Below are 16,941 nucleotides of genomic sequence, written 5' to 3'. Positions count from 1 at the left end.
ACATATACCTGCTTCTTTATCTTATATCTGTCCTTAAAACAAATACCAATACTTTGAGAGAACAATGGAAAATCAACATTTTATTACCTTATCTCTGCTTTATCACACTGGGAGTGTAATTTCTTTTGCTGGCTGTGTTTACAAAGCTTATCTATAGCTGGTACGCGCGGCCACAAACTTTCAGAATAGGTGGGGATACCACATGCTAAATTAACCATTTCAAACGCCAATATAAGGGTAAAGGAGCTACTTGTAAACAATTTAATACACTCCAGCAGTTAAAGTGGATCATTGGGAACAAATTAAAGGGGAGAAAATTTTTGAGTAAACTGTCCCTTTAATGACCTCAGCACTGCTGATGCTGATTGACTGCTGTTCATTTCTTCATTTTTATTTTTTTATTTTTACCTGCAGCTGGGAACAGCTGAGTATAACTTTTTACACAGAACTTACTCTGCTGAGCAAATTGTGAGGTAAAATATCTTCCTTTTTTACATAGAGATGCTCAGAGGATATTTTCCTGTCAGCTTTTTACAGTTATACTGCATCAGTTTCAAGTGATTTAGCATATGAGTATTATGTCCCTTTAAGTAAAAATTTTAAAGAAGTTTGCAAAACTGCTTTATCTTGATGGAAAATCTGATAAAGAGACTCACAAGAGAGAGCAGATAATTCATAAACTCTTCTAGCAGAAGAGATAGCCAAGAACAATAACACTTTCCTAAAGAATGCATAGGCTCAAATGGGGAAGCCTGTAATATTTTTAACACCAGGTTAAGACTCCATGGAGGATACATAGATTTAATAACAGGTTTTATATGAGATAAAGCCTGAACAAAACAATGAATGCCTGGAAGAGGAGTAATTTATCTGTGAAACATCACAGAAAGAGCAGATGTGTCTTTTCAAGGTACTGGCAGACAAACCTTTATCTAAACCATCTTTAAGAAACTGAAGACGTCTAGGTATTCTAAAGGAATGCCAGGAATAATCATGATCGGAACACTGGGAAATATACGTTTTCCAAACTTTGTAATAGATTTTCCTTGAGACAGGTTTTCGTGCCTGAATAATGGTGTTAATCACTGAGTCAGAGAAACCTCTGTGACTGAGAACTAGGCGTTTCATTTCCACGCCATTAAATTCAAAGATTTAAAATCTGGATGAAAAAAAAAGGACCTTGAGACAGAAGGTCTAGTCTTAGAGGAAGAGGCTATGGCGGGCAACTGGACATCCAAACTAGATCTGCATACCAAATGCTTAGAGACAACGGAGGGGCTAAAATTACAGAAGACTGTTCCATTTTGATCTTGGAAATCACTCTTGGCAGCAGAACTAGATGAGGAAATGTGTAAGCATACAGGAATGACCAAGGGACTGCTAGAGCATCCATCACCTCTGCCTGAGGATCACTGGACCTTGCCAGGTACCTGGGAAGTTTCTTGTTCAAACGAGAGGCCATCAGATCTATTACTGAAAGACCCCATATTTGAACAATTAGAAAAAATACATCCTGGTGGAGAGACCACTCCCCTGGATGTAGAGACTGGTGACTGAGATAATCTGCTTCCCAGTTGTCCACACCTGGGATGTGAATCACAGTGATGAGGAAGGATTGATTCTGCCCAAATCATCCTTGATGATTGACATATGCCACTGTTGCTTGTGTTATTGTCTGTCTGAAAATGAAGATAAGGCTCATTCGTCAGCAGAGGCCAAGCCTGAAGAGTCCTGAATAGAGCACGGAGTTTCAAGATATTGATCGGGAGTCTTGTTTCCCAAACATTCCAGACTCCTTGTGCAGTCAGAGACCCCCAGACTGCTCCCCAACCTGTAACATTTGCATCTGTAGTGATCATAGACCAGGTAGGACGAGCAAAGGAATCCCCCTGAAGAATATATTGGTGGTTTAACCACCAAGTCAGAGAAAGTCGTGTGTTGGGATCTAAGAATATTAGTTGTGATATTCGAGTATAGTCCTTGAACCATTGGCGTAGCATGCAAAGTTGAAGAGGCCTCATATGTAAACGAGCAAAAGGGATGCTGCAATCATTAGACCTAATACCTCCATTAACATAGCCACTGAAGGGAATGATAGAGACTGAAGGTTTAGACAAGCTGAAACCAATTTTACTCATTTATTTTCTGTCAGGGAAAGAGTCAAGGACACTGAGTCTATTTGTAAACCCAAAAAGGTGACCTTTGTCTGTGAAATCAAGAAACTCTTTGGTAAATCAGTCCTCCAACCATGATTTCAAAAGAAACGACGATAGTAGTTTTGTGCGAGATTCGGCTAATTGAAAATATTGAGCTAGTACCAAGATATCGTCCAAATAAGGAAACACTGCAATACCCTGCACTATGATTACAGATAGAAGGGCACCGAGAACCTTTGAAAACATTCTTGGACTGTTGCTAGGCCAAAAGGAAGAGCAACGAATTGGCAATGTTTTCCTTGAAAAGAAAATCTCAGAAATTGATAAATCTTCTGGATGAATAGGGATGTGAAGATAAGCATCCTGCAAGTCTATTGTGGACATAAAGTGACCTTGCTGAACAAAACGCAGAATAGTCCTTATAGTTTTCATCTTGAAAGTTGGAATTCTCACAAATTGGTCTGAAGGAATTCTCTTTCTTTGGTACAATGAAGAGATTAGAGTAAAAACTCTTTCCTTGTTCTTGTAAAGGAACTGGGACAATCAGCCCTGTGTGTTCTAGATGTGAAACACATATTAGAAAAGCCTGGGCTTTTATTGGATGTTTTGGAACATGAGTTAGAAAAAAATCTTCCCATAGGAGCCTTGATTCTGAATCAAATTCGATATCCCTGAGAAATTATATTCTGGATCCAGGGATTTTGACCAAATTTCCTGAAAAAGTTTAAATCTACCCCCTACCATAATAACTGGGTTGGGGGCCGCACATTCATGCTGTCTTTTGGACAGGATTTGGTTTCTTGAATTATTTGGATTTATTCCAATTAGAATTTGGTCTCCAGTTAGAGCCATGGGAGGGGGGAGGTTTCTGTTCTTTATTCCGAAAGGAACAAAAAGGATTGGAAGTCTTGATGCAGAAAAACTGACTTACCTCCAGTAATAGAGGAAATAGAATCTAATTGAGAACCAAATAGTTTCTTAACTTGAAAAGAAATAGATAACAATATCATTTTAGATACCATATCAGCATTCCAAGATGTAAGCCATAAGGCTCTTCTGGAAAGAATAGCCAAAGACATAGTCTTAATATTGATTTTTATGATATCAAATACTGCATCGCAAATAAAACGATTCACCTGTTGAAGTAAATGAAGAATGTTACAACATTCAGGATCTAAAGAGAACTGCTGAGCAAGACTAGATAGCCAAAAAGTAGAGGCAGCAGCTACATCAGCAATAGATATGGCTGGTCTAAGGACATAACCAGTATGTAAATAAACCCTCCTAAGATAAGATTCAAGTTTCCTATCTAAAGGGTCTTTGAAAGAAGTACTATCTTCCAAAGGAATAGTAGTACATTTAGCTAAAGAAATAGCCCCATCAACCTTGGAGATAGTTTCCCAAAGCTCTAGACTAGCAGTAGGTAGACAAAACAATTTTTTAAACCTTTTAAAAAGGGTTAAGAGGTACCTGGTTTAGACCATTCCTTAGCAATCATATCAGAAACAGCATCAGGAAAAATCTCAGGGAGAATAACCACAGTCTTATACACTGAATTTAGACAATTACATGGTTTATCATCAGAAGGTTTAGCTTCTTCAATCCCCAAAGTGACCAAGACTTATTTTATAAGAGAATGAATATGCTCAATTCTAAATAGAAAAGAAGAATTATCTGGATCTGTAACAGACGAGAGAGCCTCAGGATCAGAGGAATCCTCATCTTAAAAAGATACGTCAGTTGAAGGTAAAACATGGGCTGACCCTTTCTGTTTATTTGAAGACGGTAGTGCAATCAGAGCCTTCTCAATGGCAACAGCAATAAATTTCTTTATTGCTGAGGGCACGCCATCTGCATCCATCTGTAAAATTGAAACAGTAGGTGCATTTGAAACCAGAGACATTATCAGTATGTGATAAAAAAAATATATATACATGAGTCACATAGATTTGCTGAAGAAGCTACTTCAGAAGTTTTACAAAAAGCACACTTAACTTTGGTAGAAAGGTGTTCAACAGACTCAAGTCCTATGGTTACTTCAGGGAAAGGTGCAGGCTGCTCCATTATGGCAAAAGATATAAATATTCCCCTTATAAACTTTGAGGCATGGAAAAGTTTGCAAGGAAAAAAACGTTTTTAAAACATAACTGTACTTATAGTTAGGCATCACGCTTAAAACAACATGCATAAAGCTCTTATGTATAAAAAAGAGGGTGCATAGAAAAGGATGGAGGAAATTACATAGAGATTATTGGTGCAAATTTTTAGCATGGCAAAAAACGGTGCATCAATGATGTCATCGCGGGACACTTAAAAAACATGTGACGTCCCAAGGGACTGAAAGGTATGACACAAAAATATAAATTTATGTATAGAGTTTTCCATTTATTTGAAATACCTTTATAAACTTTTTCAACCCCATATCAGTATACTATGTACACAATAAGAGAATAATGCCTATCCCTGGGCTGTATATAAAACATTTATATATCAAAACAAACATAAGTGCCCATCCACAGCTATGAGTGTCCATAGTAATGAAAGTATACTTACCTTTGAATTTGTAGACTCTCGCCCACTGAAAGCAGACAGCCAAACCAGTACTGAAACATATCAGCAGAGGTAATGGAATAGAAGTAGAAAGTTGATCTGTAAAGGGAGGCAGAAGATGAATCCCTGCAACCGAATTTACAGAGAGCCCATGAAAAGATTGCCCAAAGGCGAAAAACATGGTGTCATAAGGCAGATACTCCCTTCACTTCCCTCTGACAAGCACTGTACTCTGAGGGGAACCGGGCTTCAATATGCTCTGAAGCACCTTTCACTAAAGAAATCAAGCACATCATGCTTCAACCACCTCCAAAGGAGGCAAAGTTTAAACTGAGGTATGAGTGAGGTGGGTGGGGTATTTATAGGCATTGAGTTTTGGGAAAGTTTGCCTCCTCCTGGTAGGAATTTATATCCCATGGACTCTCGCCATTTATATGAAAGAAATGATAATAGAACTAAATTAGAAACTAGTTTAAAATCCCATGGTCTATCTGAATAATGACAGTTTAATTTTGACAGCTTTAAAAAGGTACAATAAACTCAATAATGCATCTGTTTAATTAAAGGACCACTCAATGCAGTAGAATTGCATAATTAACAAGTGCATAATAAAAAGACAATGCAATAACACCTACTGTGAATTTCAAATAAACAGTAGATTTTTTTCTGACAAATTTTTATTTTCTCCCATTTTCCGGCCACCTGTATCAAGTGACAGACATCAGCCAAGCACAGACTAGTATACGCAAAAAATGAGATAGGGGACGCCCTTATAATACTATGTGCAATGTGATCGTATAATGGATTGAGGCTTAGGTCAAATTAAATTAATTGATGAGGGCTGTATGGCATATGTGAATGTGCTAAAAAATAAAATACACACACAACCGCCCAAAATGACACACAAAGAAGTAGAGATGTGTATATGTAAATACACAACAATTAGTAGTGTGTGAATGTTCACATGCACACACCTCTTGATCACAAGAGACAAAACAATAGTGTGTCTATATAGGATTATGATACTAAATGATAATGCGTGAATAGTTGTATTAAAATCCCTACTGGGATATCAATATACTGACAAGATAATTAATTGATAATAAAAATACAAAACTAGTGAATGTATGGTCTGCAATTCAAAACACAGATTTGGTCTCAACTAGAGATGATAATGTAATAAAATGACATGAAATGTCCACATTTCAAAAAGCACACTTAGCTTTGGTAGAAAGGTGTTCAACAGACTCAAGTCCTATGGTAGATGATGATGTTGCAGGTCTAGGCAGCCATCTGTAGGGGATCAAGGCCACGATCCAAAATCAGCAATCTGTAGACAATATAAGAACACAGAAGCGCCACATGGCCCAATATTGTTTTGTAACAAATTAAATGAAGTGTCAAATAGATACACTCACATTTGGTGCGGCACCCCTAATGGTGCAGATGGGGCGGTCTGGGATCAATTAACAGTCACCCAGAAGACTGACCTCCGATAGATGTTCAGTAATCTGCAGGTAAAGACACAAGAGTGCCTATATTGCCTAGTATTGTTTATACAGGCAAAATCAAATGTAATGATATATATTGCACTCACATTTGGTGGAGCACCTTCTCTCGTGCAGACTGGGTTCAATACAGTCAACCAGCAGACTTATAACCATAGATCTGGAGCTCCTCAGGATCACAGGTACAGATGTAGACAGTAATGAGCAGGATAGTGCAAAAAAATAGTCCGGCAGCAAGTGGCAAGTATATAAAAAATACTTTATTTAATATAATACAATAAAAGCAGCGCGTTTCTCAGCCCAACATTGGTTGTTTCATCAGGCTAATAATACAATAAAAGCAACGCGTTTCTCAGCCCAACATTGGCTGTTTCATCAGGCTTAAGGCTGATGAAACAGTCAATGTTGGGCTGAGAAACGCGTTGCTTTTATTGTATTATTTTAAATAAAGTAAGTATTCTTTATATACTTACCACTTGCTGCCGGACTATTTTTTTCAGTATCCTGCTCATTACTGTCTACATCTGTACCTGTGATCCTGAGGAGCTCCAGATCTATGGTTATAAGTCTGCTGGTTGACTGCATTGTATGTGTATCCAGTCTGCACCAGAGAAGGTGCTCCACCAAATGTGAGTGCAATATATATATATATAATTACATTTGATTTTGCCTGTATAAACAATACTAGGCCATATAGGCACTCTTGTGTCTTTACCTGCAGATTACTGAACATCTACTGGAGGTCAGTCTTCTGGGTGACTGCTAATTGATCCCAGACCGCCCCATCTGCACCATTAGGGGTGCCGCACCAAATGTGAGTGTATCTGACACTTCATTTAATTTGTTACCAAACAATATTGGGCATGTGGCACTTCTGTGTTCTTATATTGTCTACAGACTACTATACATGTACCCTGTGAGCTTGTGCACATGCTCAGTAGGACCTTGTTCCCCAGAAAGTGTGAATATAAAAAGACTGTGCAAAATTTGATAATGGAAGTAAATTGGAAAGTGTCTTAAAACTGCATGCTCTGTCTGAATCATAACAGTTTATTTTGACTTGAGTGTCCCTTTAAGTATTTTAAAAATGCAATGAACACTAATTTTTGTTAGCTTTTCTTATAATCTCCTTTTTTCTTCTGCACCAGAGGAGACTGATGGGCATGCTGGGTAATTTAGCATGCTACCATTTGCTTTTCCCTGCATCGTGCTAGACAGCAATTGTAATACACTAAAAGTTTCTCACTAGTCACAGTGTTTTATTATGTCTGTAACTCAGTGCTTTGGTGACGATGAAGAAGATTTAGAGGGAGCTGGAGAAGGAAACATTACTCAAAAGACAGCCCAAGAATACTGTGGTTAATTCTGGATGTCTGCAGACTTCCTTGGCTGCCAAAACTGCAATATTTGGTGTAAATGTCTGACGGACAATAGGTTAAGAACCGGTTTTAAATTATTAAATACCATTAAAAGCTGGATATACATAACCATGAAAATGTCAATATTTTAATTAAATATCTGTTCTTTATATGCTAATCATATACCATATGCCTGGTTTTAAGATTTTGACCAAATCTGTAGAGCCTCTGTGTATTTTAACTGTGCACTAATAAATAGCTGCTGATAATGTAAAGAAAAAGGTATCTTTCTAAGCAAATCTTGAGAATGGAAAGGGATCGAGCAAAACCTGCTAATTCTCAAAACCTGCTCCTAAAGTATAACGGGGGGAATAAAGTTTATAGCACTGCAAAATGTACAAGGTAGTTTTATGTCCATTTGAACAAGACATTTGCACAGAAAGAATAAAACCCATTACTGACCTAGTGAAGCTAAATATGCCTCAGAGTCTTGAAGTGGAGCCCAAGGTTTCTGGGCACTGTAAGGAGAATTATGTGCAGGTTCACTGCTATTATTGAATTCGGTTTCTCCAACGGTGGCAACACACTGAAAGGAGTCTGAGAATGTCTCTATGTGGTTAAGCTGATGGTCTTCTGGTGTATAAGGACAAATTTGTTCCCACAAATCCTGACTAGATGACTGAGTACTGGAATCAATACCCTCAATCATTTTCATTGATGTTTTTAACTCTGTAAAGAAAACACAGTATATTTTAGATCATACCAACAGATTAGATTTTACAGAATATTGCAATCTCATTTTAGAGACTATCAATTTTTGGTTTATTATTTTAAGATTGCCAAACACAAAACCTGACACACTGCAAATAATAGACTGTTTTATAATTTGAATTGCATGTCTAAATCAACCCAAGCTCTCATGTTGTCATGTAGTAATACATCAATCATTTTAAAACAATCTTTTTCAGTTCATCTGTTATCTTACAGGGCTTCGTTATTGGTCATTCCTCTGCTAACCAGCTAAATAAGCTGACAATGCAATGATATTTTTCTTTTGTATATTTTTTTTAACTATAGAATATTAAATGGTCTTGCCATCACCTCAATACAAACATTGAACAATTTCCCTAATGGCCTTTCCTGCTTCATCAGCTCCTGTGTTATTCCATGCAACTAACTACTAAAGAAATAGACGAGTCAGTAATATACCAAACTGGTGAGGGGAGAGAGTGGCTGTTAAAACCGCTGCAACTGGAGATATTTTTTAATCAAGTCTGATAATATAGTGACTGTACAGTATTCCGCTAAACGGTACAATATAAATCTAAACGCTCCACTCTAAGCTGCTGCAAAACACAAAAACATATACGTATATATGTACCCTTACTATATCATCCAGTATAAAATGCGTGAAGGCCTAACTTGAAAAATGCTAACATACATGTCTGTAACCAATGTGTAGCTAAGTAGATACCTAAAAAAATATTTCACAAAGCACGACAGTTTGATATTGAAATAGTAAATCCAACTCGCCCCTAACCTTCCAGGTTTCTCTCTGTCCTACCCCATAGACTTCCGCCCTCTATTGGGCGTGGCATATGCGCAGACCAATACCTGTGAAACTACTTCCATCTAGAGCGGGAATAGGTCAGTTTGATTGTCACTCACAATTATCTTGACAACCTTCATACTTCCTGTTTCCTAGAGCCTTGTTGCCTGGCGATTGTGGGCGTTTTCAGAACGTTACCAGGTTGACCACAAGATGCTTTGATGTTTTTCTAACGCGCAGCTGTCGTGAAAGCAAATGTTGGTGTGCAGGTAAGTGGAGAGCTGTCAGTGAGAATTTGCAGGAGTGACATTGTATAGCGGCCAAGAGGTAATAAGGAGGACCAGACACCCAATAGAGCGTAGCTACACAAATAGACTCATGCTTGTATTAGGGCTCAATATGAAGAAAAGCTTTGCTGCAGTTGTTTTAAAACTGTTTTTGATGAGTTGCATGATACAGCTAGTTATGCTATCAGAGTAATACATGCTATTGCAATTGTAATAATTGGTATACGTGTTATTCATATAAAATAATATTACTTTATTTTACCAGTCAGGAGAAAGTTACTAGGCTATGTAATGCTATATAATGTTCACCCGTCTGTTCAATTTCTTAAAAGCACAGGACTAGTGGATATTTATTTCCCTGTGGGTATTTGCTTTTTTCCTGGCCTTAAAGCGACATAAAATTGCAAAAAAGAAAATACTTCAATGTGTAAGGCCATTATTATTATTGTGCTATTGCATGCATATAACTATCCATAACTGTACACTTGAACCATGAACCAAGACAATTTAATTTCGAAGTTTCTTTAAAGGGACAGTAAAAGTTAACTTTTTTCATTAATGGGACATAAAACAAGTTGGGATAGAGACAAAATATAATATGTACTTTTATTACTTTACCTGCAAATGTATACTGCAGTGCCTCACCATTAACCATTTATTTTAAAGGGACATAATAATCATATGCTAAATCACTTGAAACTGATGCAGTATAACTGTAAAAAGCTGACAGGAAAATATCACCTGAGCATCTCTATGTAAAAAAAGGAAGATATTTTACCTTACAATCTCCTCAGCTCAGCAGAGTAAGTTCTGTGTAAAAAGTTATACTTCAGCTGCAGATAAAAGAAATGAGCAGCAGCCAATCAGCATCAGCAGTGCTGAGGTCATTAACTTGTTTACTGTGATCTCATGAGATTTCACTTAACTCTCATGAGATTTCATAGTAAACTTCCTTAAACTGAATTGGGAAATAACATGAGTGTGCACGAAGCTCACTCCCTTTGCTGTCCCGGGACAGACATACTGATTTGCTGCTTAAAGTCCTTTGCAATGGGGTGTGAATAGGGTTGCCACCTGCCCCGGTTTCACCGGGACAGTCCCGGTCTGAGGCTCTTTGTCCCGTGTCCCGGAACTAGCCTCAAATGCCCCGGGCTAAGCGCTCCCCTGGCGCAGCAAGCAGCAGTAAGCACAGACTTTTAAAAAATTAAGCTGCCCAGAGGAGCGCTTAGCCCTGGGGTACAAAAAAAACAGGTAGGTGGAGTCTGCAGGAGAGACAGAGGGAGGGGGGAAGAGGGTTGAGGAGGGGAGTCAACTCGTCACATCCTGCAGCAGAGAGAGGCAGGATATCGCGAGCAAACACCCGCCCAGCAGCCCCACCAGTTTCTCTAGTCCGGCAGCAGACTGTGCAGAGCTCCATGTCTCCTGTCTGTGAGGCTGGCTAGATGGCCGCAGGAGGTACATAGATATATTTATATTTGCTTAAGGCACATAAAAAAACTTTTAGATTCATGGTTTACTGTGTGGCACTTTTTATATAAAAAATCCTTATTGTGCCCTCGCTAGAAAGCAATTAGATAAACGTATTGACTGTTCAGTGAAAAGCTTCAGCTCTGCACATTTATAAACCCTTTCACTGTTTAGCCATGTGCATTTTTAGACTTTACATTTGCATATCAGACTGAATACATTTTTTTTGTGTAAACTGTATAAAACTTTAAAAATACCCCAAAAATGGGCAGAGTGCCACAATCCAGGATGCAACACCCCCCCCATAAAAACTGTATAAGAATCATTCTTAAGTAAATGTTGAAAGAACTTAATAATTCTACATTAGTATTCGGATTCCTAAAACACTGGAAGGAAGGGCTCAATATATATATATTTTTTTCCCTTAAAATTTATAATTAAACATTAGAAGATTTTTTTTTTCTTTGTGTTGCACCATTGTGTGCAGAGATCAAGTAGGAATAAAATATTTTTATATATATATAATATATACTGTGTATATATATATATATATATATATATATATATATATATATATATATATATATATATATATTATATTTATATATATATATTATATATATATATATATATTATTTATATATATATATATATATATATATATATATATTGATTTCATAATGAATTGGAGTCTGTGAGAAGCCACACCCCCACACCACGCCCCAAGCCACGCCCCGAGACACACCCTCTCCACGCCCACTTCAAAAATGTCCAGGAATTTTTTGGGCAAAAGGTGGCAACCCTAGGTGTGAATACTTAGGACATTTTAAGGTAAAATATCTTTTTTTACATAGAGATGTTCAGGTGATATTGTCTAGTCAGCTTTTTACAGCTATGCTGCATCACTTTCAAGTGTTTCAACATTTGGGTATTATGGCCCTCTAAGTTTCTGAATTGTACAGCTCTAACTCCCCCCCACACAATTCCTTGCTGCTGTGAACTCAGTTGAAATACAATACCTGTGTTTCTGATGCTAAACACTGATAATGGGTGTGGTGGATCAGACTACTCCAGACAGCATGGCTATGTAACCAATTTTGCTTATTTTTACTTGCCAGCAATTTTTAAACTATTTTGACTTAATTAGCCGTTTTAAGGATATTCACAGATCTCAACATGTTTTATGGCACTTTAAGAAAGCCACCATACACCAATAAGAATGATTGAAAAGAAGCAATTTCAATATGTACATTACCCAAAAAATCTCCTGGTACCAGTTGCCCCATTTTAAACAGTTTTTTTTTTTTTTTTAAATAAACAATTATCATATCTTACAATTGTAAGGCAACTGATCGTGCAAATTTCCCCTCTGCAGTTTACTCACAGTCTGAGAGAAGCTAAACACATGCACAGTAGCTTTCTGGAGTGAATGTGCAGCTATTGGGAAAGTTTTTTTAAAAAAAAAATGTTAATGTTTACTGTCCTTTTAAATGCCCATTACAGTGATAAAATTAAATGCTCTAATTTGTTAGAACATGTAATTTTATTACAAGCAACGCTGCAAACGTTGTGTTTAACACCCACAAATGGGTTAAACACATGCACCATCACTTGAATCAAAATGTAAAACTTGTGCTATGCTCCCCAATACATTGTATACATGTGTAACAAGAAAAAATAACTGAACTGCATTACCCAGTAACAGAAAGTTGTCTCTTTGGAGGAAGAGTGGGTAAAACAGACACAGTAGAAGTATAGCTTGGTCTTAAGCGGAAACAGCCACTGATCCAATCAGCAGTGCTGGTTAGACATCTGAGTCATGTTGATAAATACAAATAAGATATTTATAAAAACAACGTGAATAAAATTGGAATATAAAAACAAATAAGAAAATACTGTTGATATATTTTCCTAGGGATGGGCCCTTAGTAGTGGAGTCGTATAAGGTGCAAATGGATTAAAGTCTCACTTTATAAATGATAGCGCACATATGTGTGTCCCAGGTAGTGTGTCTAATGTGTCCTTTAAAAAAGAAGTTGTCTATATAAATGGTTGTGGGGGTCCCGTGCACACTGAGGAGGTGTCCAAATTGGCAAAAATGTGGAAAATTAAAAAAATTGGTGCTGAGTGAAAAAAATAATACTGTGAAAAATACAAAGTGTGTCCACTCTGTGAAAAAATGGGGTTATGTTTCTAAAAATGAATGAATGAAAATGTGAAAATGGTGAAAACAATGTAATAGAAAAAATGTATCCAAAATAATGTAGTGGACTTCCTATAAATCCTATTGATAAAATCCCATCTGCTGATAAAAGAAATCCTGAGTGATCCTGTAGTGCAAACCAGTTTGTACACCTGATTAAAGTATTAAGAATGAGCTTACCAGTAATATGTCAACGCGTTTCAGCCTGTTGACAGGCCTTTATCAAGACTATAAAACTGTGTATAAACTGGTAGCTTTTATAGGGTGAGTGGGTGAATCTATTGTGATTGATTGGGCGCCAAAACAGAGGTTACAAACGGCCCACTTCCTGTTTGTTACTAGTATATTATGGGTGTAGGCAGAACCGGAACTGGTTATGTTAATACCATGTAATATGTTTGGTGGATCTTAGCTTACTTGCTGTGCCTAACATTGCTGCCTTAAACTTAAATCCAAGAAGATGTGTATTGCTGCGTTTTTATTGATATCCTAAATGGCCTAACCGCTCTGAGATTTGTTACTCGGTCGTTCGTGTTTCCTCAACGTCATATCCGGTTTCGGATATGTATAAAATTTTCTATACAAAATCACGTCATGTAATAAATAAATCAGCGCAAGATACACTGTAAATCATTATTACAATCATGCATAAGGTCATTTATACAGTTAGACTTTAATCCATTAATTAAAGTGAGACTTTAATCCATTTGCACCTTATACGACGCCACCACTAAGGGCTCATCCCCAGGAAAATATATCAACAGTATTTTCTTTTTTCTTTTTATATTCCAATTTTATTCACATTATTTTTATAAATATCTTCTTTGAATTTATCGGCATGCTAATTCATGGATCCATGATTTTATAATTGAAATTGTTTTTAACCGTATTTCCATTGGAATGTAATGTTTATAGAATTAACAGAATAAACGAGTATTATCTAAACTTTACCATTTCACCTCAGCCTTGTATCTAGGCGCTCATTGACACATAAGATTTTAATCCAGTAGGTCTACTAGGAGACCCACTTAAGAGAGCCGTAGGTGTACCCACTAGCGCTAGGTCTACTACCCCACAACATATTATACTTAACTCCTTAGTGACCACTTTTCCATTTGTTGACTGTTTGGGACCAAGGCTATTTTTACATTTCTGCGGTGTTTGTGTTTAGCTGTAATTTTCCTCTTACTCATTTACTGTACCCACACATATTATATACCGATTTTCTCGCCATTAAATGGACTTTCTAAAGATACCATTATTTTCATCATATCTTATAATTTACTATAAAAAAATATAAAATATGAGGAAAAAATGGAAAAAAATCCATTTTTTTTCCAAACTTTGACCCCAATATCTGTTACACATCTACAATCACCAAAAATCATCCATGCTAAATAGTTTCTAAGTTTTGTCCTGAGTTTAGAAATAACCAATGTTCACATGTTCTTTGCTTTTTTTGCAAGTTATAGGGCAATAAATACAAGTAGCACTTTGCTATTTCCAAACCACTTTTTTTCAAAATTAGCGCTAGTTACATTGGGACACTGATATCTGTCAGGAATCCCTGAATATACCTTGACGTGTGTGTGTATATGTATGTGTGTATATATATATATAATCAGACATATTTGGCTTTGGCGTTGCTTTTTGGTAATTAGAAGGCCGCTAAATGCCGCTGCGCATCACACGTATATTATGTCTAGCAGTGAAGGGGTTAATTAGGTAGCTTGTAGGGAGCTTGCAGGGTTAATTTTAGCTTTAGTGTAGAGATCAGCCTCCCACCTGACACATCACACCCCCTAATCCCTCCCAAACAGCTCTCTTCCCTCCCCCACAATTGTCCCGCCATCTTAAGTACTGGCAGAAAGTCTGCCAGTACTAAAATAAAAGTTTTTTGGGGGGGATTTGGGGTTTGTAAAAAATAAAATAAAAATTATTCTGCTGTGTAGGTTCCCCCCCCCCCCCCAACAGCTCTTTAACCCCACCCCCTCTCCCTTATTGTGCACCATATTGGGTACTGACAGCTGTCTGCCAGTACCCAATTTGAAATAAGAGGTATTTTTTTTTTTTTTATATTATTAAAGTATTGCTTTATTTCTGTAGTGTATCTGTCCCCCCTCAACATCCAACCCCCCCCACCCTCTCCCAGATCCGTTAATTTTAAAATCCCACACTCCCCAGTCCTCTCTCTCACCCTCAGATCTACAGCATATTGATACTGTTTGTAGGGATCTCACGTGCATGCACGCCCCTGTGCATATGCGCGCACGCCCCCGTGCACGCGCGCGCACCCGCACACGATCCCTCCTCCACTGATGACGGCCATCAATGGCCGATGCAGAGAGGGCCACAGAGTGGCTCCATCTGCATTGGATGGCTAAAAACAGTTATTGCAGGATGCCTCAATATCGAGGCATCACTGCAATAACATGAAAGCGGCTGGAAGCGATCAGGATCGCTTTCAAAGACCAACAACGTACGGGGTACGTCCTTAGTCGTTAACTGCATTTTTTTGCAGGACGTACCCCATACGTCGTTGGTCGTTAAGTGGTTAATTTACCTTGAGCCAAAATGAAGAATTGTGCAGTAAAAGCTTCTCATGTCATTGATTGCCCAGCTGAATAAACTGCTTCCACCACACCGAATACAGATACTGACTGAGTCTTAATCACCAGTTCTTTTTTGTTTTTAAACACATTTACTGTCCCTTTAAGTTACACCAAATACACAGCACATCGGTTATCTTATGTTTTATTGCTTTTTACTTATATTTTATATTTTGATTTCACTATAATTCAAATGTATTTTAACTCACCTTTTCACTGCCAGACAATTTTCTAAGCATGTGGATTTGTGAAGACAAAAAGACGCATACAAACAATGACCAGGTCCCATTCAGACAATTGTTGCAGAAGCAGGATTACTTTTACTTGATGTAGGTTTCGATACTAAAACCTTTGACAGTGTTGGGGATTTGTAACCTTAGTGCCATCACGATTGTTCCTCATCCCTCTGCAGTTTTACACATGTTCTGGCTTTCAGACCACCCCTACTTAAAGGGACATGAAACCCCATATTTTTCTTTCATGATTCCGATAGAGAATATATTTTTAAACAACTTTCTAATTTACTTCTATTATCTAATCTGTTTCATTCTCTTGGTAACATTTGTTGAAAGAGTAGCATCGCATTAATGGTTTCTAATTGAACACATGGGTGAGCCAATCACAATTGAGATGTATACACTGCTCAAAAAAATAAAGGGAACACTAAAATAACACATCCTAGATCTGAATGAATAAAATATTCTAATTAAATACTTTGTTCTTTACATAGTTGAATGTGCTGACAACAAAATCACACAAAAATTAAAAAATGGAAATCAAAATTTTCAACCCATGGAGGTCTGGATTTGGAGTCACACTCAGAATTAAAGTGGAAAAACACACTACAGGCAGATCCAACTTTGATGTAATGTCCTTAAAACAAGTCAAAATGAGGCTCAATAGTGTGTGTGGCCTCCACGTGCCTGTATGACCTCCCTACAACGCCTGTGCATGCTCCTGATGAGGTGGCGGATGGTCTCCTGAGGGATCTCCTCCCAGACCTGGACTAAAGCATCCACCAACTCCTGGACAGTCTGTGGTGCAAAGTGAAGTTGGTGGATGGAGCGAGACATGATGTCCCAGATGTGCTCAATTGGATTCAGGTCTGGGGAACGGGAGGGCCAGTCCATAGCATCAATGCCTTCGTCTTGCAGGAACTGCTGACACACTCCAGCCACATGAGGTCTAGCATTGTCTTGCATTAGGAGGAACCCAGGGCCAACCGCACCAGCATATGGTCTCACAAGGGGTCTG

At 37.7% G+C, this 16,941-nt stretch overlaps 2 protein-coding genes across 4 annotated transcripts in view; one reads left to right on the top strand and one right to left on the bottom strand.

The window, feature by feature from the left end:
* Positions 1 to 9,150, bottom strand: part of CCDC32 (coiled-coil domain containing 32) — a 30,811-nt gene extending 21,661 nt beyond the window's left edge. The window contains exons 1-2 of one of the 2 annotated variants that reach the window (XM_053697891.1): positions 9,047 to 9,150; positions 8,035 to 8,301 (exon numbers count right to left, since the gene is read on the bottom strand). In XM_053697891.1, coding sequence (XP_053553866.1) covers positions 8,035 to 8,287 — 253 coding nt within the window. In that variant the 5' untranslated portion in view covers positions 8,288 to 8,301; positions 9,047 to 9,150. The remainder of the gene's footprint in view (positions 1 to 8,034; positions 8,302 to 9,046) is intronic. The other variant, XM_053697892.1, reaches the window with a different exon arrangement.
* Positions 9,151 to 9,282: 132 nt separating this feature from the next.
* Positions 9,283 to 16,941, top strand: part of LOC128645123 (protein-L-isoaspartate(D-aspartate) O-methyltransferase) — a 264,743-nt gene continuing 257,084 nt past the window's right edge. For both annotated transcript variants that reach the window (XM_053697890.1, XM_053697889.1), the window contains exon 1: positions 9,283 to 9,390. In XM_053697890.1, coding sequence (XP_053553865.1) covers positions 9,377 to 9,390 — 14 coding nt within the window. In that variant the 5' untranslated portion in view covers positions 9,283 to 9,376. The remainder of the gene's footprint in view (positions 9,391 to 16,941) is intronic.

The sequence above is a fragment of the Bombina bombina genome, chromosome 1 (genome assembly GCF_027579735.1).
Source record: "Bombina bombina isolate aBomBom1 chromosome 1, aBomBom1.pri, whole genome shotgun sequence".
Lineage (NCBI taxonomy): Eukaryota > Metazoa > Chordata > Amphibia > Anura > Bombinatoridae > Bombina > Bombina bombina.
Note: the sequence above shows the minus strand (reverse complement) of the source record. Positions and strands in the feature narration are given on the sequence as shown.